General features: G+C 41.0%; 1 protein-coding gene across 1 annotated transcript in view; it reads left to right on the forward strand.

The window, feature by feature from the left end:
* Positions 1-27,822, forward strand: part of SPTLC3 (serine palmitoyltransferase long chain base subunit 3) — a 131,645-nt gene that overhangs the window by 55,728 nt on the left and 48,095 nt on the right. Inside the window, exons 5-7 of the mRNA XM_015079644.3 lie at positions 5,039-5,163; positions 7,339-7,432; positions 21,811-21,916. Coding sequence (XP_014935130.1) covers positions 5,039-5,163; positions 7,339-7,432; positions 21,811-21,916 — 325 coding nt within the window. The remainder of the gene's footprint in view (positions 1-5,038; positions 5,164-7,338; positions 7,433-21,810; positions 21,917-27,822) is intronic.

The following is a 27,822-nucleotide window of genomic DNA, read 5'->3' on the forward strand; positions in this document are numbered from 1 at the left end:
GATGAGCCCGCTGGCAGGTTGTCATGACAAATGCCAGTCTGCTCCTAGATCAAGTCTAAAGAACAATGTACAAACAGGATATTTTGGACAAAAAGTGACTACAGTCACAATTTGAAAACTAGTCTTCACGTGTGCCACACAGAAGACATGGGTGGTGAAACAGGCTTGTTAATAACACCCACACCCTTTACTATTATTAGTCAGTGTCAGTTTGAAGGCCAGCAGTCTTTATGTTCTGACTAAAGAGTATGAACCAGTCAGTATCAATAAAAATCCAGCAGAAGTATCCAGTCTATAAACATAATATCCATACTTTCTCCTGCATCTAATTTTTATTGATTTGACTGATGGTGCTAAGCCCAGTGTTTGGCGCATGAAAATACCATGGAGAGAGTTGGGAAGAGGGTACATCCTGTTTGTATTTGTTCTTTTATTCACAAAGCAGGTTTGCAGTATCCCATTGGATAAATAAACCTTCAGGATGAGAATAAATGTCAATATATGCACAACGTAGCAATTTGGAGATCCATTGTCACTAGCCAATTTGCAGCTGTTGTTGACCTTCAGAGACTGAAAACCAGAAACAAAACCAAAGTCAGAGAGAAAAAGAAGTAAAAATTACTGTGGATTTAGTTGTACCTTTGGTTAGGACTATAGCTATGCTTTCTTGGGATTTAAAAAAAAAAAAAGTCCATATTTACATAATAAAGACAAAATGTTGACTATAATTTCTAGAACCACTCAAGCACTCAGACCACCAACTGCAGCTTGACATGACTCAGGCACCTCCACCCAAATTGGGGTATAGCCTGAATATTTACAAAAAGCAAGCTTGTTACGTTTTTGTGACTGCTTTGTTTCCCCAAGTCTTCCTACATTTTTAGTTCTTCAGTGTGAAGAGCAGGAGGAGGAAAGTAGCACTCTATTAATACAAATAAGCCATACTTCTCAATATTCCTTAATGAACCACATCCCACCCAGACAGCTTTGCTAACTTTGAGAAGCATGGCTTCCTGAAGTAGAAAATGTCTAGCAATCCTGAGACTCTCTCATATCTGTTTATGAAATTTGAGCCAGGAGCAACAAACAGAGAAATTCTATGATAAGGTGGGTTGGGGGTGGGAACTGTTGTTTTCTATAAATGAAGATAAGCTCCTACGTGCAAAACCACTCATAATTCATACCTCAGCTGTGAGACGTCTGGTCATAGAAATTGGTATATTTGAAAATTAGTTTACTATCCACTTGACCACTGGAAATCCAGAAGAAGGCTGGATCTGTAGACCTAATATGGATACCTGCATTTCCTCTCTTCTCCCTCTCCTTAAGCCAGGGCTAATGATAAAGACCTCATAGAGGGCAATTTCTCAGGTTGTTCTTGGACACACCCACTTCTTATTAGTTGGTTGGCTGTATGATTGCTTACAATACATTCCACATAATCCTAAGGACTTATGGTGATGCAACTGTTACAGATAAAGCCCTAGGATGGCAGATTTGGGTAAGATGAAAGTGGACAAAGACATCACAGAGAGTCACCATGAACTTCTACTCATCACTTCTGGGTGACTGGGCCAGGACACAGTTGTCACCCAAGTCTCTGGGAAGGAAAGGCTCATGGGGAAATTTACCAAGTTGGCAATGTTTGGGCACCTTTCATCCTTGCCAGGGACTTCTTCAGGTATGGGTACTTTCAAAGTGGAGCTCACTACTTAGACACCTTGTTGCCCTGGCATCACATGGCTTCTTGACCTTCTTCCATGTGCAGTCCCCTACTCTGGGCTCAGTTCTGTCCTTATACTCCATCAAAAGTCTGCATGCTACTCAACAAGCACCTAGTGTGTGTTAGTTCTGCACTAGTCTCTATGGTTGCCAAGATGAACATCCTGCACACAGTATTGGCACGCTGAGGGCTCTTTCTGTAGTAGAGAACATGGCCCCATGAATGTTCTTAGTTCAACTTCATAAGTGCTATAATCATTATGTGATGAAGCTTTTGTGATCTCAGAAGAAACTCACCAAGTGTGCCTGGAGAAGTTGAAAACAGCTCCTGAGGGGGCGCCTGGGTAGCTCAGTCGGTTGAGCGTCTGACTTCGGCTCAGGTCATGATCTCACAGTCTGTGAGTTTGAGCCCCGCGTTGGTCTCTGTGCTGACAGCTCAGAGCCTGGAGCCTACTTCGGATTCTGTGTCTCCCTTTCTCTCTGCTCCTCCCCTGCTCATGCTCTGTCTCTCTCTGTCTCAAAAATAAATAAAAACATTAAAAAAAAAAAAAAAAAAGAAAACAGCACCTGAGGAAAGACATCATGTTAGGTGGACGTCAAAAAGTGAGTGGGAGCTGCAAGAAGACCATTCTATGTGGAGGAAAAAAACAGTCCCAACATCAGGGAAGCCTAAAACAGTACTTCTCCCAACCTCTCTGGAAACTTCCAGAAGAGTTAGCCAGAGGCTGTTCTGTTATTTAGCAGAAGAGCTGGGCCAGAACCCAAAGATGTCATGCCCAGGCCAATGGCCTGGTCACTATCTATCGTGGGGTCATTCCCTTTGGATGTAGTCTCTGTTAGGTAAAAACAAATACAATGAGTGATTATGTGCCCATGTCACATCTTTAAATTTTAGTATTCCTTTTTTCTCTGTATCTTTGATAATAAAGTTTTAAGTAACAATTTAAGTTTTAACTCCCCTCCCCCCAAGCTTGAGTAAAATTGATTCTGCTAGAATACTTGTTTTACTATGGTTTCTGACATTTGGGAGGATAAATGAATTCTGAACTGAGAAGAAAGGCCAGCAGCCATCTGTTGTATGACAGTGTGACCTCTCAGGAAGGGCAAAGATGATACATGAAATGTGCTCTTTCATATTAAATGCAAAATAAAATTTTGAACTCACTAGTCAATGCCTTCTCAAGTTCAACCCTTCACCATTTTAGCACAAGAAGCAAGCTAATTTACCAATTTAAATAAAATTCTGATAGCACACTCTGTATAGTAAAACATGTTCACCTTTAGGTTGAAAAAAGCATGTTTATAAGTAATCCTGAATGTGCTAACAATATTCCTCTAACTTAAAGCTGAGTTAAATCTGCTTCTGTGTTCTGTGGTTGCAAATTACGTACCTCCACTTGTACATTTTTGTGTTTTGTCCAATGAATCATCTCCAGCAGCAGTGTCCAATAAAAATATAATGCAAGACATATATGTAATTTAAAATTTCCAGGAGCACCTGGATGGCTCAGTCAGTTAAGTGTCCGACTTCAGCTCAGGTCATGATCTCATGGTCCATGAGTTCGAGCCCGGTGTTGGGCTCTGTGCTAATAGCTCAGAGCCTGGAGCCTGCTTCGGATTCTGTGTCTCCCTCTCTCTCTCTTGCATTCCCTCACTCTGCTTGCGCTCTGTGTCTCTCTATCTCAGAAATATAAATAAACATTAAATTTTTTTAATTTTTAAAAATTAAAAAATAAATGAAATAAAATGAAATAAAACTTCTAGTGGCCACATTAAAAAAAAAAGTTAAAAAAAACAAGTAAATTTAATTTCATTATGGGTTTTGTTTGACCCAATATATCCAAAATATTATCATTTGAACATGTAATCAATATAAAAATATTTATGAACCATTTTACATTATTTTTGTTATTGTTTTTGTTTTGTTGTACTAAACGTTAAAAAAATAGTGTGTATTTTACTCTTACAGGACATCTCAGTTCAGACACTAAATTTTCATTGGTTAAAGTGAAATAAGTAGAATATAATCCTGCCCAGATAATAAAGTTGTGTTCAGTGGAAAATATTTTACAATGCTTCAGTTTTTAAGTTTAAATAAAGTTAACTAAAATTAAGTACAATTTAAAAGTCTATTGCACTAACCACATGTAGCTCGTGACTACTATATTGGACACTGCAGATCTAGGACAGTGACGGCAAACAGAAAAATATGAGGATCATTAACATTTACTCTTAGTAAGGCATGAGCGATTCAGTATAAGAAGGAGTCAGAGCATAAGCATATAAAAGATAGCAGAATGGTAAAACATGAACTTTGGAGTTAGACTGGAATATCTCTGTTGGTTTTTATCTGTGACCTCTTTACACCTTGGTTTTCTAATCTATAAAGTAATGATAACTGCATTATTGGGCTTTTAAGATTAAATGAGATAACTTGAATGGTAACCTTTGAAATCTAGCACACTCCAAAGGTTCAATAATTTATAACTAGATTTACTACTCTCTATAGATGTCATGGGATCTGTTTGCATTTAAGTGTGGGGCACCCCCTGGGAGCGTTACAATTTAATTAATCACTTGAGGGATGTAGGGTGAGGGAAGAGAAAAATTGTGGTATTTTTTGTAGGTTTTATTGCATTATCAATATTTCTATATAAAAGTATGCCACTTGTTAAGTATTAGATTTTCACAAAGCAAACATACCCATGTAACCAGCATCGAAATCTAGAAACACAACATTTAGAGAATCTCAAAGGTCTCCTCGTGCTCCCAACAAAATTAACCACTATCCTGACTTCTAATGAGAGAGGGTGAGTGGGGGAGGGGCAGAGAGAGAGAGGGAGACCCAGAATCTGAAACAGGCTCCAATCTCTGAACACAGTCTGTCAGCACAGAGCCTGACGCAGGGCTTGAACTCGGCAACCGCAAGATCTTGACCTAGGCCGAAGTCGAACACTTAACCGACTGAGTGCCCCAGGCACCCCAGTTTGTAAACTTTATGTAAATGGATTCAGCCTGTATGCATGTGTAAGTGTCAGACTTCTTTCACGCAACAATATATTTGTGAGATTCTTTTCATTTTGTTGTGTGGGGCACTATTGTTCCTTCCTGTGTTTAATTCTGCTCTGTAAATATCTCCACAAGGCATTTAATTCCTTCATTCTGCAGTATGTGAACATTTGGGTTGTTTCTTGATTGGGGCTGTGACAAATATACATACATTCTCACACATGTCTTTTGGTGATGCACTGGGTTTCGAGTTTTCGATCTTGTTGAGAGAAGGGAAAACTGACTCATCCTATCATTTCCTGTGCAGGAAGTTTGGATAAACACAAAGAGTTGGAGAACCTTGTGGCTGAGTTCCTGAATGTAGAAGCAGCTATGGTCTTTGGGATGGGATTTGCAACTAACTCAATGAATATCCCAGCACTAGTTGGAAAGGTGAGAATTTGTTAACATAATTGTCTTCTTCTGTGTGCCTAAGAATTACAACTCTGGGCAGGTACTATTAGAAGTATGGCTGAGAAGGTCCTTTTTTTTTAGGAAAAGCTGATTGGATGTCCAGCTTTCTATTTTTTTTATTTTTTTTAATGTTTATTTTGAGAGAGAGAGTGAGAGAATGAGTGCAGTGGGGGCAGAGAGAGAGAGGAAAGAAAGAGAATCCCAAGCATTCTCTGTGCTGATGGCACAGATGTGGGGTTCGATCTCACAAACTGCATCATGACCTGAGTTGAAATTAAGAGTCAAACATTTAACTAACTGAGTCATCCAATTGCCCCTGGATGTCCAGCTTTTTAAATAAATATAACAGCTTAGTCCAGCAAATCTGTTCATAATGACATTTCAGTTATAGAATTAAAGCCCTAGATGTGGGTCACATCTCAACTTTGATGATAGTTTAGCAAAAACAGTTAAATTTTTAGGTTCCCAAGTCCCCAGGTGCAATGCAGAAAACACTTATTGGGCATTTATTTGAACAAAACATTTTGCTCATGCCACTCATTTATTCATTAACAAATCACTTGTTGAGAAACTAGTTTGCCCTCATATAAGGCAAGATACAGGACAAAGATGAACAATATCTGTGCCTTGTAAGTTTATGTAGTTTACAGTCTGGTGGGGGAAACGATACACCAAATAAAATAGGATGAATGCCACAGAAAAGGCATGCACATACCTGGAGAAAAGCAAAAGAGTTGCTTCCAAGCTCTTCTTAAGAAAGGCTGAGATGCTCGTGCAAAGTGTGTGACGTGAGAACTGAATCTGTTACTTGTCTGTTAAGTTTTTTTCTTTAAGGTAAGGAAGAGATAGCACCATGCATAAAGCACTGAGCTTTGGAAGAACTAGAATATAGGGTAGTGGATGATAAGGAGACTGGAGATGAAGGCAGGTGCCAAATTGCACAGAGCCTTGTAGTTCTCCTTGAGTGTTGGAAATTCTTTCTGAGGAAAATGGGGACATTGGCTGTGTTTAAGTCAGTGCCATAATCAGATTTAGGTTTAAAAAATCTGACTCATGACAACTGAATGCAACATATTATCTTTGATGGGATTCTGCACTGAAAAAAAATAGAAGTAAAGAAAACATCTATAAAAGACATTGACATCATTAGGACAGTTGGGGAAACATGAATTTGGGCTGTCTCTTAGATGATAGTACTACATAAATGTTGGCTTTCTTGGGCGTGATCATTGCATTGTGATTAAGCCAGAGAACATCCTTGTTCTTAGTAAGTACATGCTGAAGAATTTAGGGGTGAGGTATCATCAGGTTTATAAGTAACTCTCAAATGTCCACCAAAAAATTATAAATACACACATACTCATCTAGAGTATTGTTGGCTCTTCCCCAAAAAACTTACAACACTTCATGTGTGAACTTTCTAAAGTATGAGCAAGAACTCAAAGCTTCTGGGTGGCCACAAAAACAAATGGCCACCATAGTTTGTCTCTTCATTTTTTGTATGCTGGAACAATTTTATAGTTTTGAAAGTTTTAAATTAAAAAAGGAAAATAAATTTACAACTGTAATTTATAAGAAGTAAATTTGATTGATCTTTTTCACTTGCCTCAGACTGAATTGCCATCCATACTTTTCCAAATGCAAAGTTTTTAACTGGAAAGCATTGATACTTTGATCTACAATGATGTCAATACAGAGGAGAATGAGAATAGGAAAACAAGAGCTTGAAAGACCCTGCAGAAAAGACCCCTCCCCTCCAGAACAAGAACACCATATCCCAAATAATCCAACGCATGATTGAGGAACCCCAGCAAATCCACAACCCACCCAAAGTATATCCATTTTCCTGCCAAACATCAATTCTTTAGAAAATGCTAGCTGGCATTTAACCAAGATCTTGAATGATCTTCTCTGATGAAAATCAAATGCAAATGATTAAAGATATAATCCCTTAAAATAATCCCCATGTTCATCAGCTAATTGTCTACAGGATTTTACCCATATAGACACCAGGTAAAACTCTTGGCCTTTTAAAATGAAAATGGGTTTGAGGGATGTCTGTTAAAGGTCTTGAAGTGTCGTTCTATTTCCACATGCTATTTTTCTTTAATTTTATTTATTGGCCTGTGCTTTGTGTGTTTGCGTTCTGAACAGGGATGCCTCATTTTAAGTGATGAGTTAAACCATGCATCTCTCGTACTCGGGGCCCGACTCTCAGGTGCAACCATAAGGATCTTCAAACACAACAGTGAGTATCAATGCATCTCTCCTGACATATACTGCTTTCTTCTAGAACATGCGTCTTTGTCCTTGCCCCATTTGAATGGGGGAACTTAGCCTCATGAAACACAATTATGTTTATTTTCACTACTGGCTTGTTAACCTCTGCTGACCTTAAACAAATGGTTGAAGTGTCTTAAACACCCAGATTGCTAACTGTAACCCAAACACATTAGTGTCACTGTTATTTGTGGTCTTACAGTGCAGCCTCTGAAAACATGACTGATCTCTTAGGACTGACGTTTAATCATCAGAAGTGTTAGAACTCTCCCTTTTCTATAACTCTGCCTTAGGAAAGTTTTAAGACTTAAGTTTTATGTTATTGTCAGGTAAAAAGTGGTGTTCTTCCTTAGAAGAACTCCTTTCACTATTCCCACCCAGCACATGCTTACAATCTGCTGGGAGAGGCCGATATGTATCAAAGTAACTGTATTGTGGGTTAAGTAGAAAAAGGGCCACAGCAATATCAGGCAGTGATTAAGAGTACAGGCTTTGGCCAGTGGACCTCTTCATGCTCACCAAAATGGCTAAAATAAAAAAGATGACAACACCAAATATTAGCAAAGATATGAAGCAACTCTCACCCATTGCTGGAGGGTACAATTATACAACTTCTTTGAAAAACAGCTTGGCAGTCTTATAAACATATCCCTATACCATGATCCATAAATTCTTCACCTTGGAATTTCCAGCACATGTCCACAAAAAGGCTTGTACAAGAATGTCCACAGCAGATTTAGTCATAATAGCCAAGACTGGAAACAACCCAAATATCTATAATAGGAGAATGGAAAAGATCTGTTACATTCATATAATGGAATATGACTCTCTGATTTAAAAAAAAAAAAAAAAAACAACGGAATAAACTATGGATACCCACACCATGGATGACTCTTCAGAAAAATTATTTTTAATGAAATAAACCAGACACAAAATAGTATATAGTGTATGAGTTTGTTTATAGCAAATAAAAAACAGACAAAACTAATCTATGGTCATAGAAATGACAAAGATGCTTGACTCTGATTGTAGGGGAGGGAATTGGTGAGAAGACGCATAAAGGAACTTTCTGGGGTCATAGAAATATTTGATATTTTGATTGGTGTGATATTTACATTCTTATTAAAATCATTGAATTTTACACTTAAAATATGCCAACTTCCTCATAAATAAATTTTCCTAAAAATATAATTGTTATCATACAATATCTTTGGTATTAAAGAAAAAAGTATAGGCTTTCCCCCCCAAGCATTTGTGTCCTTGTCCTATAGCTTATTAGCATGTGGTCCTAGTCAAATTATTTAACCTTCTTGGATCTCAATTTACTTATTCCAAAAATGATAATTACAATGCCTGATTCACTGATATGTAAGTGAAGGCATATAAAGTGCTTAGCACAATGCCTAGCAGTGAAAACTTCTGAGTCACTTGTACCTGCTGTGTTATTGTGATTATTATTATCCTCATATTTTCATTGCCAGTGCCACCAAAGGATAGTAGAAAACATTATGATGACCCAGAGGAATGCAAAGATCATTTCACTTTGGGGATTGCATGAAATGGATAGCATTTGCCATAGACTTTGAAGGATTAAGAGAATTCTGATCAGGGATATGGGAAAGGAAATTTCTAAACAGAATAACCTGGAGTGTGTAAAAAGCAGCAAGACCTCCAGTGTGAGGCTGAACTACTGGAGAAGAGCTGAAAAATAAGGTCTTGGCCGGTTAATGAAGAACCAATATGTTATATGATATATATGTGTATGTATGTATATATACGCATACACATACATACATATGTGTGTATATATATATATATAGGTATAGGTATATATGTATGTATGTAAGATATATGTACTTCAGGAAGCAACAAAAGGTGTTTGGACAGTTCTGCTTCATTCCATGCTGATCTCTGGATGAATTGGCTTTGTTCAATGCCTTTAGTAGCCCTCCCTCGTGTCTAGTGGCAGTGAAAACAAAGGTATAAGCTTTGATTTGAGATAGGCTTTGAACAGCCTCAGAAGGAAAAGACCCATCTGCTTATGGATTGTAAAGATCAACTGTCCCCATAATAGTTCTTGTACACCTTCACTGTCCTGCATTTGATACTATTTGGAATTTAACCCAAATTCTACCATTTTCCAGATTTCCCTTGGCGGTCTATAGAGATGATGATAGAAAGATAGATGATACATAGATAGATAGATAGATAGATAGATAGATAAGCAGACAGACATGTGTATATACTCAACTGGGAGACTAAATGTTTTCTTAAACACTAACCAAGAATTTCCTACTCTCCAGCTTAAGACTTTATGGTAGTGATTCTCCAATGATTCCCCCCCCCCCCCCCCGCCCACCTCCCGGTATTTATGCCTTGAATAGTCCCTTCCTGGATTGTCTCAGGATTGGTTTATGTGATCGCAAGAATACAGTAGAAGTGATGATATGTCATTCTTAAGGCTAGGTGTTAAAGGCGTATGGCTTCTGCCTGTTCTTCTCTCTGGCATCACTAGTGAGGGCACTTAAGCAGCCTATACAGAAGAACTGAGGCCTCTTGCAAACAACCACGTGAACAGGATATCTTTACTGATCTTCTGGCTTCACTCAGGCTTTCAGATGACTGTAGTTCCAACATCCTGACTGCAGCTCACAACTTTCTTGAGCCAGAACACCCACCTAAGGTTCCCAAATTCCTAACCTGAAGAATCTGTGGATAATAAGTATTAATTGTGTTGGGGTAATTTGTTACGTAGCAATAGATAACTAATACAGCTTCTCTAGCCACCATTGCTGGGGCAGAAGCTGGACACCCAAGTGTCATTTCCTACTTCTTCCTCCTTTGAATCTAAAATGAATGACTCAGCAGACTCAGAGTCCTTTTATGCCACTTACACACCCGGTCACTGGAAAAGCAGCCAAAATGACTTGCAGGACAAGCCATTCTTGGTCTACATAGAGACAAGAAACTTGAGAGCTTGTAACACATAAGCCAGGAAGTGAAACTGGTTTCGGCTAATGCTTCTTGAGACAATTTCCCATGGCCAACATGGCGAAGGAACGTCAGGCCCTGACCCACTATGTTAACAACCCTTCCTTTTGAGGGGAGTGGGGCAAGGGATGGCTTGAATTGATTCTTTTCCTGCTGGCTGAGGCTAAAATATGAATAGAAGAGATAATCATCCCCTGCATTCCAATCCCACAGTTATCAAAAATTCTGCTGTTATTCATGGGTATATAGAGTAGATGCCAACAACATGAACACATCAATGAAGATTATTTCCACATTTTTGTTCAAACACAAATATATACAGATGATTGAACAGAAACCATACAGTGGGAAAAGTTCTAAGCAGACCCCTACAAAACAACTTTATTTTAAATACTCAAAGTATGCAGTTCACCCACAGATTGAATCTTTCCATTAGTTCCAACTGCTCAGAAATTGTTCCAGGGACAGAGAGAAGTTCAGCCAGCTTCTCCTGGTCCTGCCCATGCCACCCTATGCAGTTATTCCATATCTCTTACTTCAGATTCTAATCTCAGGATAGCAATTCCAGTGAAAATACATCCAACAGAAAGCACAGTAACTATATCAGGAAGAAATCCGACAGCATCTGGACAGCTGGTAAAAACTGATATCATTGGTGAGGGACAGGTGAACATTGTGTGTCTCCAGATGTGATACACCGAGAAAGATTCAACATAACTAACATAGTATACAGATCAGAACACTGAGTTTTATTGTTAGACAACCCCAAAGTAGAAACACTTTGTTGGAAAGAAAACAAAAAAAAGGGAATGTATTCTGTAAATATGCTAATATCATAAAAAACAAAGAAAGGCTGAGGAGATGATCCAGATAAAAGGATACCAAAGAGCTGTGATAACTAAGTACAGTACCAGACCCTGGACTGGATTCTGAAAGAGATAGGGAGATGCTATAAAGGATATTCTTGACTAATTCACAAAATTGGAATATGGCCAGTAGGTTAGATAATACTAGGTAAAATTAGTTAGATAGATTAAAAAAATTAGATAGATAAAATTAGATAGATAGATAGATAGATAGATAGAATGATAAAGTAAGTGGAATAGTGTTAATAGATGAATCTGGAAAAAAGAGTATGTGGACGTTCTTTGTAGTACTCTTATTCTTATAATTTTTTGTTGAGTTTGATATTATCTTCAAATAAAATTTTAATTCCTTAATTTTTGCTGGAACTTTAATTCAAGAATTTCATTTTATCTACCAATTTTACAAAGCTCTTAAAACATTCAGTAACTTATTCTTCACGCCTTCCCTTTGTGTTCCCAGAAAACAGAAAACATTTCTCATTTACATCTTTCTAATAAATGTTAGCTGTGGTCGTTTTATACCGGTAAACAGCACTTACTGCAAATTTACTTTGTGCCAGATGCTGAGCTAGTGGCCTTCTCTGATGTACTTATTTAATCTCATGGACAACCTCATGAGGTAGGTGCTAGTTTACAAATGAGGAGATCCAGGCTTTGAGGTATTAAACAACTTGTCCAAGATCATACAACTGCTCAGTGGTGAAGCCCGGAGCTGTCTGTATAAATGCTGCCCCTTCCAACTAGCTGAGAGTGTGTGCAATGCGGGTCCCGATTCCATCATCTAGTGAAAATTCTATTATTAAGCTGCTGTTGCTCTTCAACTTTCTGTGGTTGGTAGAATAATGGCCTTTAAAAATGTCCATGTCCTAATCCCCAAAACCTATAAATATATTATGTGATAAAGAGGAATTAAAGTTGCAGATGGAATTCAAGTTGCTAAACAGCTAACCTTAAAGAGATTGTCTGCATGGGTCCAGTGTAATCACAGAGTCTTTAAACGCAGAAAAGGGAAGCAGAGGAGGGAGTGTCAGAGTGATGCCATGTGAGCAAGACTCTGATGGTCACTGCTGGCTTTGAAGAGGGAAGAAGGTCACGCGCCATGGAATGCCAGAAGCCTCTGAAAGCTAGAAAAGGCAAGGAAATAGATTCTCCACGTACAGCTTCCAGAAAGGAAGGCAGCCATGCCCACACGTTGATTAAAATCGCGTGAGACCCATTTCAGATTTCTGGTCTCCGGAACTGTAAGAGAACATGTTGTTTTGAGCCATTCAGTCTGTGCTAATTTCTTACAGCCTGGTAGGAAATGAATACACTTTCATTCTCACACACAAAGCCTTTGTGCCCACTCACTAGCGTGCTTACTACCTTTAGGAATGGGCACAATTTCCCAGCTATTGTGTTTACATCGCAAAAACAGTCACGTCTGAGAGAGGGGTTCCTCCAGGGGCCTTTGAATGACTTCTTCCTCGAGACGTGAGAGAGATGAGACGGTGTACAGAGGAGAAAGAATTAAGTAGGATCACGGTATGTAAGGCATCAGTAGCTGCTGACTGTCTTTCCCACTTTGCTGTTCCCAGGATACTACTAAATTCCTCAATAGACAATGATGCTTTAATCCTCAACGTGCATCCATGCAGATTGGAATAATAACGTAAAGAAGATGTAGAGGATATTAAGTTGCCTTCCTGTGTGGGGATAAGCATACAACACAGCAGAGACTGAAGCTAATAACGTGTGAGATGGGTTCTTAAGAATGGCCGCCTAAACCAGAATGTACTTAAGCATCAGGATGATGGGATTTCACACAACCGTCTACTTGTTCTGCCCTCCTGGGCTTTCCTCTGCCTGTGACCTCTGCTTACACCTTCAGATACTCCCCTGACTTTTGGAGAAGAGGTCCTGTTTTATGTAAATCAGTACTAAAGGATACTCTTTGTTATTTAGAGCAACTGTATATCAGTCAGAATTGTGGATCCTTGAATTTTTTAACTGTGTATGGCTAAAATATACCTAAGGTGCAGTTACACCTATTCAGACCAGTGTAAGCTTTTAATTCTATTTGGACAAGCCTGATGTTCAATCCTATTTGAACAGCTTAAATAACTTCAAGCTATTCCTCATTTCTCTATTTCCCACAAGATCAGAACAAGCAACAAAGGGACCAAACAAGGAAAATTCTGAAAGGGAACAGAATCAGAACACACAAAGGCTACCCTCCAGGGGAAAATCTCCAAGGACTCAGAATGCATTTTTAGCCATATCAAATTCAAAGTCAGGTACTAGAATTCTTTATCACCATAGATTAACTCTTCCTGGATAGTGAATACGGACAATTACTGAGACCATATTTATCGCTAGGCACTATGTTAAGCCCTTTGCATAATCAGTTCATTTAATTTTAACAAAAACCCTATATTTATAGTTCTTTCCATTATCTCTACTTATTGAGAGAAAACTGATTCTCAAAATGATTAAATGGCCTGTCCAACATCACACATGATAAACGGCCAGAGTCCAAATTCAAACCCACGTGTGTTGCTCTTATCATGGTTCATTTCTCCCAGGAGCGACCCAGAGACAAGGGTTTGAGTGTAACTCATTTATTTAGGACATGATCCAAGGAAGCACCAGCAGATGAGCAGAGAATGGAGACAGAGAAGGAAAGGCAGCCAACAATAGGCATGTTGTCAAGCAGATTACCACAATAGACAGCCAGAGCTTAATCCTACCTGGGAACTCAGTGTAGACATACTTCAGTGAGGTGCGGGAACTGGGTTATTTATACACCAATTCCCATGTGTGGGAGGTTGGAGGCTGTTCCTGCTTAGGCTCAGTATGCCCCCACAGCCAGGAAGAAAGCTCTTGGACCAAGAATGGCCAAGAATGGCCTTCAATAAGGAGCCAGGCTGAGGGATATAGGCAGGGCCTATACAGCATATGCTAACTAACACTCTTACCCACTAGCTAAGTCCAGCTACTTCCAGGCCATATCAGTGCATTACTGTGTAAAAATCAATCTCTATGATTGCTTGTCCTGTTAGTGGCCTAAATTTTAGCCCAGAATGCTAAAATTTAGCCTCTGAATTCCTCTGGCTAAATGCTAAGAATATCTCTGCATTTTCTCCTTTGGGCAGCTTCAGTGAAACAGCCAGTCCTTGGGTTGCCTTTGTGACTCATTAGGTGCCACAAAAAAGACTCTTCAGCACATTTGACAGTCTAAGCTACAGAGTCAGCTCTGACCAGTGACCAGTAAATCTGTTCTCCACTGCGATTCTGGTGCATTTTGAGAAAGTTGGCCGCAGCTCCTTGGGGCATGCGGATGCCTTTGGTAGACACATCCTCTGGGCTGAGTATTAACACCCTGGCATTTCAGGACCTCAAACCCTGGGTAAATTTTAAGTCTCTGGAAAGGGTGACATCTTGTTGCAGAGATATGGGAAAATCAGGACTGAGTTATTTTTTTTCTCAGAACCTGCTCACTTTGCTGGTAATTACTTAGGATCTAGATTCTGGAACAGTGTTTCTCAGACTTTAACATATGCTGAATTCACTAGGGGGTGGTTGTTTAAATGCAGACTCTGATTCAGTAGACCTGGGGCGGGGCCTGAGCCTCAGCATTTCTGCCCATCTCCCAAGTGTCACCAGTACTGCTGGTGCAGGACCACACTTACAAGGCTGTAGGGTAGGCAGGCAATCTCTGACCTAAAGGGCGTCACAAAGGGCTTCTGGAACTAGTCTTGGAGAGGAGAAACAATTTTTTTCTCAGCTAGGAGAGTTTCAATGAGGTCAGAGGGCTGGGCAGACCAAGAATTTGGAGCAGTTGGAAAAGAAAAAAAGTGGAGAGAAGAACCAAGGTTCTACCTAGAGGCATTTAAAGGGCAAGGGGAGACAGAACAATGAGTGCAATGTTTGTGGGAAAACTCTGAGTTCTGCTTCTGAGGGCTCAGGAGTGCTGTTTGAGTGGAAGATCAAACCTATAAACAGCACTGAGACTATTTTTTTTATAAGCCACAACCTTTTAGATCTTAAGGTCCTCCTTGGACTCCTGAACTGAGCTGTTCACTTTAATAAAGACAGTGATTGTTTCTATATGTTTTACAACAACTAATAGTATTGAACCCTTGCTGCAATGAGCCTTTTACATGTACTAAGTCATTTGAGCCTCATAACTACACAATGAGACACCTGCTAGGATCATCTCCTTTTTACAGGGGAAGAAACAGAGGGACAGAGTGGTGAGGAGACACAGAGCTAGACACAGAGGCAGAGCTGGCATTTACACCAAGGAGATCTGATTCTAGTTCCCTTGTTTTTAAGTTTATTTATTTATTTGAGAGAGAGAGAGAGAGAGAGAGAGAGAGAACAGAACAGGCGGGGAAAGAGCAGAGAGAAGGAGACACAGAATCTGAAGCATGCTCAGGGCTCCGAGCTGTCAGCACAGAACCCGATGTGGTGTTTCAACCCACTAACTGTGAGATTATGACTCAAGCATAAGTCGACGCCCAACCGACTGAGCCACCTCAGTGCCCTTCCAGTTCCTACTTTTAAGCACAATTCGCCTTTACCTCCTTTCCCAGCCTTTTCCAAGGCTGTCTCCCCCTGGCTAGTGGAATGCAGGAGACTTGCTCTTCCATGCAGCCCTCCCAGAGCAAGGCAGTTGGGTTAGGCAGATGCAGCCAGGGTTCACGCTGGTTGCCCTTGATCTGAGATGCAGGATCCCAGAACTGACCTCTGAGCCCCCAAGTTGTTCCCTGAATCGCATCTTACCTTCCTGCATTGACCTCAAGCACTTAGGGATCCCAGTTGAGTACTATGTTTAATTCCTCCCAGAGAATCAAAGCCCTACATGCTGCATCGGCCCAGAACTCTGAGGACACTCTGTCCCCATGCTTTAGGCTCTCCCTGTCCTTTGTCTCATGTCCCTGAGGTCAGAATTACTGGTTTCCCTCCCCAGGTACCCAGGCCCTGCCCCTAGCACCTGCCTCACCCTCAAATCAGCTCAGTCCCCTGCTCTCTGTTGCCTTTCGCACTCTTGCAAGATCACCATGCTTCTTATAAACCTGTCCAAAGGCCATGCAACACCTGCCCACATACTGACAGAGCTACCAAGAAAATCTGAGCCTAAGTATTTATCCAAACTGTAAAACTTAACATACCAAATTTTCAATGCATCAGAAATTCCCTCACTGATCTCATGAGGAAGAGACTATAAATGTGACTTGAGAAAGACATTTACTTTGCTTACCAAAGTTAGCCATCATGATTATGCTTTTCCCCATAGGGTAAAAAAGGAGGTATTTCCCCCATAGGCTAAAAAAGGAGGCATTTCCCCCATCACCATCTTAAAAGTAAGAATGATTTCTTTGTCATCATTCACAGTTACTGAAGTACCCATTGCTTAATATTCCACATTTGGGCTCAGCATTTGAAGGATGAAATTGGGCATCTCCAAAGGAACAAGAAGAATGGGGGAACAGATGGGAAGCAAGGGCTTAGAGTAACAGGTAGCTTTCCTTCATCATCCAACCGTCTTTTCACTTAAGAGATATCTGATGGATGTCTATCATGTGCAGACATGAAAATATCTTTGGTGAGCAGCCCATGGAACAGGGAAACAGAGAATGCATCTAAATGTAGCTGTAGCTGGAGGTGGGTTTTGTGGACTTTTGAAGGAAGAAGGTGTGAACCATCAACCACAATGAGCAGCATATGGAAGGTACAGGCCGTATTCAGCCTGACCATGACAGCTGGCCCTGGATCCAGAGGAAGGGAAAGCCACTCACGGATGAGCAGTAAGAACGGTCTTGTGTCTCAATAAAAGGTCAGTGGCACAAGAGAAGAGGAACGAGGAAACCGTGGCAGAAGAAACAGTGTTGTACTGTATGCAAAAGTCAGAACAAAGCCCAATATCGACTTCTTATCATCAGGAAGACACTTTTTGAACTATACCCAACCTCTCTTCTGAGAAGAATATGGCTTCTTGTTTCCCCATGCCCACTTTTCACAGTACATTAACTGCAGCTTCCCCAGACCCCAGAGGCTTGTTGATACTATCAGGGCTTTGAATTTAAGGACAGGCTCAAGAACAGGCTCTCAAAGTATATTTGTCACCTAAGCCTGATTCGTTTTTGGCACACTGTTGGATTATTCCAGGTATTCAGTAATTCAGTAAACCGATTAGTCATTCCTGTGACAGACCAGGACTTCCTTTGCATCTCTCACCTAGATGTGGCCTCTGTTTTCATTTTTAATGGCTAAATGTTCAGCACCCATCATGCCAGCTTGCTCCTCTCAGCCCTTCACAAACCAGAGAAAATCACTTTATTGAGCCAGATGGTAGTGAATGATGTCTAAGGCATTGCTGATACCCAAATTTGTGGCAATCACAAATTCATAGCGTGTCATAAGATTAGAAAGATATTATACAGTAGTGCTATGTATGTGCCCCTTGATAGCATCCAATTTATTCTTTTATTTTAATATCTATATCTCAGTATTTTCTTTATATATCAAACTGATTTATTTGCATTTGGTTTTTGGTTGTTGTTGGTTTTATAAACCTGGTGGTTCAGTCAGTTAAGCATCTGACTCTTAATTTCAGCTCAGGTCATGATCTCACAGTTCAAGCCCCACATCATGTTCCATGCTGACAGTCCAGAGCCTGCTTGGGATTCTCTCTCTCCCCCTCTCTCTGTCCCTCCCCTGCTCTCTCTCTCAAAATAAATAAATAAACTTAAAAAAAAAAAACAAAAAACAAAAAACACAAACCTAATCATTCTTTCATACTTCTTAGAGGTGTCATGAGGATTACATCATGCAAATATAAGTGCTTTAATAAGCAACATTATTTAAAAATGTTAGCATGTGGCTTGTTGAAACAGTAGACTCGCACAAGGCCTGCAGAACATAAACCACAAACCCCTGAATCCTACAGATCTGTACCCCACATGCTGTAGCATTATACAGCCAGACCCTAAGAACCAAAGAGAAGCTACCAGACACTAATGTAAGTCCAGAATCCCGCACTGAGTGAAGTTATCCCTTTCTCTGCGCAGCTTCTGTGATTCTAAGAGGTCAATGAGTTTCTGCTTCACAAGGGGAAATAAGACTGATTGATTCCCCCTCTGCTCAAGAATCCCAGTGTGTGGACCCCACAGGTTTTCTGAAGCTTCACCAAAGACAATCCCCAGGTAACTCTCTGTTCAAGTGGAACAGGATGAGTTCCCTGCCATAGAAGGGACTGGGATTCCTCTTGTTTCCATCTGCAAAATGCATGAAACACATCGTGGCCATTTAAAGGCTTGTTCTCTGTCCAGCTTGTTAATGCAAGAATGGAGAGAATCTTCTATGTTCTTTAGTGGTGTCCATTTTAAACCTAATCCCAGACTAAACCTATAATATGTATGTGACCTAGTTGATTGCATAAAAAGTAGAATAACGTCTGCATATACAGATTTTTCAACATCTTAGAATATTCACTTTTTAAGTGACTGCTAATTTGGTTCACTGGGTTTGTTTTTATTATTATGGCATTGGAACCACCCTCATCATGTGTCATTTCTGTACCAAAAAACTTATACATTCCACTTCCCAGAAGGAAAACACTCTACAGAAATCTTACATTCGTCATTTCTTTATTCCATTCAGAGACTAACAGGCCTGCAGTAGATTATAGAAAAAGGAGCTGTATATCTCAATCACGCGGGTTCCTTCAACATCTTAGGAACTCAGCCTAAAGCAAAATGTCCATACAGGCAAAGGTTTACTGTCCCAGAAATTCTCAAAATAAGAAAGCTGCTTTCTGTTTCCTTGGCTGCCATCTAGTGGGTAATGATGTAGTGTCAGTAAAACACTACATCTGTGAAGACACAAGATGTCTGCCTGTCTTCAAAACCAAAAACACAGTTAATGTAAGAAATATTGCAGAGGGGCGCCTGGGTGGCTCAGTCGGTTAAGTGACTTCAGCTCAGGTCATGATCTCATGGTTCATGGGTTCAGGCCCCGTGTCAGGCTCTGTGCTGACAGCTCAGAGCCGGGAGCCTGCTTTGGATTCTGTGTCTCCCTCTCTCTCTGCCCCTCCCCCGCTTGCACTCTGTCTGTCAAAAATAAATAAATATTTTAAAAATTTTTTTAAAGAAATATTATTGCAGAAATGAGGCAAGTATCCTTTTTCATAATTTCTATTTAGATCTTAAAGTGGTATTCTCCTTCCTTTTTCCTGGTCTACATTCCTTTCCATAATCAAACATTGACTTTGTGCTAATATTGTGTGCTGGTACTAGAGCTGTAAGGAAATCCTAAAACAGATTCCACCACAGACTGGGACTAAAAATAAAGTTTCAGGGATCTCCACTGAAAGAAAGAACCTCAGCCAACTTAAGCCTAGACCAGTGACGATCCACTGAATATCGCTTCTTTGGTATATTGCTTCTTGATGCAGTGGCTAACACCAATATTGACTGTACCGTCTTAGATTTATATCTGCTAGGTTTTTCCTGTGAGCATTTTTTTAAAAATTAATGTTTATTATTTATTTTTTGAGAAAGAGACAGACAGAGAGCAGGGGAGGGGCAGAGACAGACAGAGACACAGAATCTGAAGCAGGCTCCAGGCTCTGAGCCATCAGCATAGAGCCCGACACGGGCCTGAACTCATGAACATTGAGGTCATGACCTGAGCGAAAATCAGTTGCTTAACCAACTGAGCCACCCAGGAAGCCCTCCTGTGAGCATTTTTTAGTGGAATCTCTAATGCCTGATGAACATTACATAACAGTCAGGTCAGCTGTTGAGTAGCATCTCCAACTTTTCAAACTGAAATCAGATTATAGACCTAACGTATTTTGGTTTCAGATTCTCAAAAAGGGAGAGTTCTGAAAGTACAAAGAAATGTGGTAAAAATATAATGAATCTAAAAAACTTGCACATAAGCCTCTGCCTTTTTTCTCTCTCTCTGGGCTTTGCAAGTTAAACACACACACACACACACACACACACACACACACACACACACACCCCTACAGCTGGAATGGTAGACCAATCTTCCCCAATAATCACTCAGCCTAAGTCCAGTCATCTACATCTGGTTGCAGATAAATGAAAAGTCACTGTGAATTATATTTGACATCACAAGTTAACAAGAATAATCCACCAGACATCCATCCTTCTTTGTTCAACATGACCATGGAGTAGTTTGAGAAGAAGGAACAAGAGCTCTCAACTAAGGTAGTGGTTCCGAATGCGTGTCATGGTACCAGACTGCATAGGTTCAGATCCTGGCTATGCTGGTTGTGATCATAAACTTCAGGCAATTTACCAGACCTATATGTGCCCTGGTTTCCTGAAACATAAAATGAAGGTACCTCCCCTTAGGGTCATGTTTAGGATTAGACAAGTCATTACAAAGAATATGCTTAGAAGGAAGGCTGGAATCCAGATAGGGCTTAATAATTGTGAGCACTTATTAATGTATCCAGATGCTCCCAAATAATTTTCAAAGGAGTGCTAATTTTTCCCGTGCCTTAAAGTTTGGAGTGGGGGATGTCAAAAGTCAGGTCTCAAAGTGTAGGAAGTGAGACACCTGCCAGCAATGCCACCACTCTGTACTAACTCAGCTAAACTCTCATATGCTCATGGCTACACAACTGGTGAGTATCAGTTAATGATATACCTCCAAGTTCATTTTAACCTGGTATCAAAGCTGAAGCCCACAGGATGCACTTAATGGAGAATCTCCAATCTCTGCTGAAGAAGGAGAGGAGAGCCCTTTAAGAGTTTGTGAAACCAGGGTGCCTGGATGGCTTAGCCGATTAAGCGTCTGGCTTTTGACTTCGGCTCGGGTCATGATCTCACAGTTCGTGGGTTCGAGACCCACAGTGGGTTCTGCACTGGCAGTGCAGAGCTTGCTTGGGATTCTTTCTCTCTCCTTCTCCCTCTGCCCCTCCCCTGCTCGTGTTCTCTCTCTCTCTCTCCCTCTCTCTCTCAAAAGAAAAAGAGCCTATAAAACCATGTGCCTCCGGCAGGGGGTGCGGGTGGGGTGATTCTGCCTACTATATAAACCTGACTATTCATCTTGTCAGAGTTAAATTGTACTAAAGTATAAGCCTCTCCCTCCCTCCACCCCAGGTGTTCTCTGATTTTAATCTGGCTCTCTGAAAAAGTTCAGGTCTAAGCCTGAGCCTAAGAAACCTGATGCCTTCTCTTGGGGTGCCTGGGTGGCTCAGTCGGTTGAGCGTCCAACTTGCAGTCTGTGAGTTCGAGCCCCGCATCAGGCTCTGTGCTGACAGCTCAGAGCCGGGAGCCTGCTTCCGATTCTGTGACTCCCTCTCTCTCTGCCCCTTCCCTGCATGCTCTATATCTCTATCTCAAAAATAATAAACATTAAAAAAAAAAAAAGAAGAAAGAAACCTGATGCCTTCTCAAAAAAGAAAATGGGGGAGGAAAAAGCAAACCCTGTCATGACTCACTTTCTTTTTTGGTATTATTTAAAGACATGCAAAGCCTAGAGAAGCTCCTGAGAGATGCTGTAATCTATGGCCAGCCTCGAATCCGCAGAGCTTGGAAGAAGATTCTCATCCTAGTTGAGGGCATCTACAGGTATGTAAATCACCTGAGAGGTTTGCACACAGTGGGGCCTGTAGCAAGCTAACAAATGAGGAAAGGCTGACCTCTCCTAGCTAAATGGAAAAACAAGTTAGGTATTAGGTATTATGGAGAGACCTGAGCCAGAGCTACCAATGTGAGATGTCAGCCTTGGGTCACCTATCTTTTCAATGTCTGTACATATGGCAGAATACCTTGGAGGCTGGATGCTTGTGAAGGTGTCCTCAGAAATGCCCTTAGAGGGCATTGCAATAATTCTTTCCACTACCTTTCACTGGCCCACAACTTCAAAGGCTTTTGCTGGCTGGGTTATTCAACAACAGAATGCTTCTTGCCTTCTATGGCTATAGTAGATATGGCTGCTACGTACCCAGATGCTTCTAACTAGACAGTACACACAAACTCCAGTGGCTTGCTGAACTTGGCCAGTTGTTGGCATTAGAATACAAAAACCCTGCGCATCTTCCACAAGGTAAGACTAACCTCAAGGGCAATTCCTGATCCAAAGCTGGGAGCGGCTGGACTCAGCATCTGAAGGTATGCTCCATTTCCCACCACTTTGAAGCTAAGTGGACAAAACACCCACTAAGTCACTGAGAGCTGCACTTTTATGAGGAACATGGTGGTGGGATTTGCTTCATTCTCTGTCCGAACTGATTACTGACACTAAAATGAAGGATGCCTCCCACCCCTTCTGTTTAATGCCCAAGTCCCTGAGTCAAAGAAACATCATCTCAGAGTGCTCACTCCTAAATCAGCTCTCAAACAATCGTAATGTTCAAAGAATCAAGGGAGACGTTTCTTATAATTACAGAAAAGTGAACAATATTAAACAGAAGGGAATGAGAGCTTAACTTCCCTGCAAGGAGAAGTGTGTTTGCAAAGGAAACTTGAGATCTGATAGAGCCCTTCATTCAGCCAGAGTGCACATCGTTTCTGTTCCATGAATAGATAAACCAGCAGCAGAAGAAATGTGTCTTCATCCCTTTTGGAAAAAAAGAAGTGCTTTCTACTAAATGTAAAACAACAATAATAATAATAATAACAACAACAACAACAATAATAAGCCAGATATCATTTTGTTTTTTCTCTAGTCCTTACTGCCCCAGGGGTTGGTGTTCTGGGTGTTCCCAGTGCTTCTGTGGGGTTGCAAAGCTGGTATTTCACGTTTTCAGTAACCCAATGTATGCAGTACCTCCTCAGGTCAGCCCCCAGACCATGTCTTCTTTGTGAAGTCTTTGCAATCACCTTAAAGCAGCATTCTCAACCAAGGTGATTTCTTCCCCGTAACCCACCTCTACTCTGGACACACTTGGCAATTGTCAGTTGTCGCAACTTTAGTACTACTGGCATCTGGTGGGCAGAGGCGAGGGATGTTGCTAGACATCCTACGGTGCACAAGGTAGGCCCTTACAACAGAGGATCACCCTGCTCAAAATATCAACAGTGCTGAGGCTGAGATACCCTGCTGTGGATTAATTCAATTAGTAATTGAATTTAGGGTCTCCTGGGTGGCTCGGCCAGATAAGCATCCGACTTTGGCTCAGGTCATCATCTCACAGTTTGTGAGTTTGAGCCCCATGTGAGGCTCTGTGCTGAGAGCTCAGAGCCTGGAGCCTGCTTCAGATTCTGTGTCTCCTTCTCTCTCTGCCCTTCCCCTGCTTGCTCTCTCTCTCTCTCTCTCTCTCTTTCTCTCTCAAAAAAAACCCAAAATAAACATTTAAAAAAATTAAAAAAAAATTCAATTTAATTAATAATTTACTCACTGGCCTTGAACTTGCTACTTTTGGGAAGTCATCTCCTATGGACTCTGGGCTGTCATAACCTCAGGCACAGGTCTTGCTCCCTTGTGTGATCTGTGCCAGCTGCCAGCTTAGGAGGGGAGCCCTTATCTAAACACCTGTCATTCAGGCCTGGGCTTGCAGGAGCATGGATCAGCTGAGGGAGAGCAGATTGGGTGTCTCCTTTAACCAGAGTTAACCGAATCCAACTGCAAATAAACAAAGCTTAGCTCCACTAAAGGAAAGTTGTGTTTTAAGTACTTTGATCGTGGCTGAAATTAAGTGGACCACCAGCATTTCACTGTCAACTATTCCCATCAGTTACATAGAGAAACCACTGCAGCAGCAAGGCTTGTTAATGGCTGGGCCCATGTCACACCATGGTCTCAGGAGGGCAGGAGGGCCAGGTGTGGACTTTTGGCTCCACACCGGCATGGCACCAAACCACAACCTGGGATTCACTAGCAATGGTGCCTGCTCTGTTATCTCATACTGTGTAACAAGCCATTTGAAGCATAACGGCTTACACACAGCAATGAGTTAGTATTCCCCACATCGCTGTGGGTTGTCTGGACCAACTGGGCAGTTTTTCTGCTCCACGTGGTGCTGGTTGGGGTCATTCATGGGTTGCATTCAGCTGGGAGTTCAACTGGGATCTGGAATGTGAAAATGACCTCACTCAGCACTGGCGGTTGACAGAAGTACCTTGTTCCCTTCTCTTCTCTGGAGTGCCTTCTCCATATGTAGGCTCTTCTCACTGAGCAATCAAGCTGGAGCTTCCTTACAACATGGAAGGAACATCTGTCTTCCAAGAGGATGAGAGCAGAAGCTGCTGCCTTTTAATGGCTAGGCCTAGAACCAGTACAGCAAATCTGCCATGCTCTGTTGGTCAAAGTATGGCAAAAGGCCAGCTCAGATTCAAGGGGAAGAGAGAGAGCACCTCTTTTTTTTTTAAATTTATTTTTGTTTATTTATTTCTGAGAGAGAGAGAGAGAGAGAGAGAGAGAGAGAGACAAACAGACAGAGTGTGTGTAGGGGAGGGGCAGAGAGAGAGGGAGACACAGAATCTGAAGCAGGCTCCAGGCTCTAAGCTGTCAGTACGGAGCTCAGCGTAGGGCTCAAACTCACAGACTGCGAGGTCCTGACCTGAGCTGAAGTCAGACACTTAACCAACTGAGCCACCCAAGTGCCCTAGAGCCCACCTCTTAATGGGAGGATTGGCTTGTGTGTGGAGGGATGGGGAGACTTGCAGGCAGTCTTTGGAGACAATCTACCATAGTGGCTCAGTCATCCTGACATTTATTTATACAATGAAACCTCCACTTTCCATGGACCTCCCTTCACAGGAGCTTTCTTTTATCTCACCTGCACAGAATCTTGTCTTTAAATGAAACTGTGAGCTAAAAGGGCCCATTCAATGCTAGGAAGCAGGGGACCTCTTAGGCCTCAATATTTCCTGGGGCCTCAGTTTCCTCATTTTTAAAACAAGGCTAGCCTAGACTGGAGTTCTGGCACATAGTGGGCATTCTCATTTGCTTCTATCACCAAAAAATGAAATTATTTCCCACAAGATTTTCCAAAGGGCCAGGGTTAAGAATCAACAGTTCACAAACACACTTCTACTTTTTAGAGTTGTGTTATAGACACATACCTTGTTGATATCAACACAAAGCTTCCTTTGAAGTTTTACTCCCAGATATATATTTTTTTATCTATTGCTAAGGTTTGCCACCATGGGCAAAGTCCCCCCACCACAAAAGCCTCCCATGAGTCCATTTTTTTTTCATAATTCCTAAAAAGAGCATTCAGCCAAATCAGACAGTTTCAGGCAGGTATCAAGGTAGGAAAAGCTAGATACCAAGTCTAAGAAGTCCATAAACTCCACAAAAGCAGTTATGAGAATGATAATTATAGTAATTAATAGTAATGACAATAATAATGCCACCATCCATAAACCATCTAAGTCTCATTATCTATATAGAGAATATGGAGGAGCCAGGGTTTGGAGGAAGGCCCAGGCCCTGGGTTCCAATCCTAGTGTTGTCACCTACAGTGCTGTGTCCTTCATAGGGTTATTTTGTAAATATTAAATAAGATCATAGGACCAGTTCCTGGCAGAAGCCCAGCCCACAGTAAGTCCACAACAAGGGCAGCTATCTCCATCATTAAATTTATTTTCAGTCGAGGAAGTTGCAACGTGGAAAACGGTTAAGCTGTCTGCAGAGTGAAGCTGTTTGCTCTTCACCCAGCTGGAGAATGGATGTCAGGGGAAGGAGCTCACATTGATTATGTGTCTGCTACTTACTAAACACGTGGGCTTACTCCTTGCTCCCCATGTGTGATTTTGAGTAAGCCTCCCCTGTACATTTTTTATAAAGCATTTTATATCTATTTTTAAAGGTTTATTTATTTTTGAAAGAACACGAGTGGGGAAGGGTCAGAGAGAGGGGGACAGAGGATCTGAAGTGGGCTGCGTGCTGACAGCACAGAGCCCAAGGTGGGGCTTGAACTCGTGAACTGAACCATGAGACCATGACCTGAGCCAAAGTCAAACACTCAACTGACTGAGCCACCCAGGTGTACCCCCAGTATTTTGATGTCACTGTGAAGATGAAGACACTCGACTCAAGGCAGATGGCTGAGATGAGAGAGAGCCAGGGTTCAAACCAGGCAGCCCTGCTGGGACAGAGGCCACATATCAACAAGGGAGTCCATTCACGTGTCCCCATCCAACGAAGTAAACACAGAAAAGGTGAAGTCATCCATGTGGCCTTCGCCATTTACCTACCTAGGGTTCAGTTTCTTCACCTGTAAAATAGGGAGATTGAAACTTGAAATATAAAGTTCCATGAGTTCATGATTTGGGGCTTAAAAGTACAATTGTATTTTAGCGTTCTCATCTGTTTTCTTTTAAGTATTGTTTTAAAGTCAGACTCTTCTAGTTTTGTGTCTCTGAAAAGTCATTGTGGTTGAGAAATCTCAAAACTATTAAAAAATCTACTAAAGGGGCACCTGAGTGGCTCAGTCAGTTAAGTGTCCAACTCTTGATCTCAGCTCAGGTCTTGATCTCAGGGTCATGAGTTCAAGCCCCATATATATATATATATATATATATATATATATATATATATATATGTGTGTGTGTGTGTGTGTATATACACACACACACACACACACACACACACTAGAGAAGGGCAGCGGGTCCCAAATAACCTGGGATATAATCTAGTATAACTAGAGCCCAAACTTCCAAAATAAAAAGTATTAAGAAATAATAACTAGCCCTTCCAGAAAATACATATGTAAACAAATGTTTAAGTCTCAGAATATCATTTCCTCTAAGGATGTAAGCCATTCTCCTGCCCAAATTAATGTAAGTTTAAGGATTCAGAACTTTAACCTATGGTTTAAACAAATAAAGAAAAAAGAAAAAGAAAGTACTTTATTTTTAATTAGTCTTAGCTCCTTTCTTTTCCTCTCTTTACCTTCTTTTCTTCCTTGGATTATGCTTTGGGCCCGCCAAGGAGATTTTTCCACCATGTAAGTTGGCAAATCAGTGGTTTAATGCCCAATCCTGCCAATGGATAATATGCTTTATATGTGGAGGAGAAGGTGGTGAGAGGGAGATTTCAAAAAAGAGTCTTGTCACTTAGCTAATACATTATGTAACAGAAAAGATATAAAGAAATTATTCACTAGCTTGCTGGTTTAAGAATAATTCAGGTCCTTTCACAGAGCTTCAAATGAACGGGTAGAATTATCTCTACCTACAGTTGTATTTTAGTTGTTTTTCTTTTTTTGAAGTCTCTGAAACACAACCTTCCATTCAGGAAGAAAAAATAAAACACTTCATTTTTGGCAGTGTTTTTTGACGGCAATTTATAGGAATCACACAGATAGCCTTTTTTATGCATGCACAATCTCAATATCCCACTATAGGAAAAGGTTCGATTCAAATTTGGTCACACAGAAAATGAAAACTTAGTGCGGGTGAATATAACTCTTTATAAAAGCTGAGTTCTCCCTAGGACCCATGTGTGCCCTGCATTAACTCCAGAAATCAGCAGTATGGTAGAGTCATTAATCTTAGAGGAAGAAATATAAACCAGGTGGGCAGAC

This window comes from Acinonyx jubatus, chromosome A3 (assembly GCF_027475565.1).
Source record: "Acinonyx jubatus isolate Ajub_Pintada_27869175 chromosome A3, VMU_Ajub_asm_v1.0, whole genome shotgun sequence".
Classification (NCBI taxonomy): Eukaryota; Metazoa; Chordata; class Mammalia; order Carnivora; family Felidae; genus Acinonyx; species Acinonyx jubatus.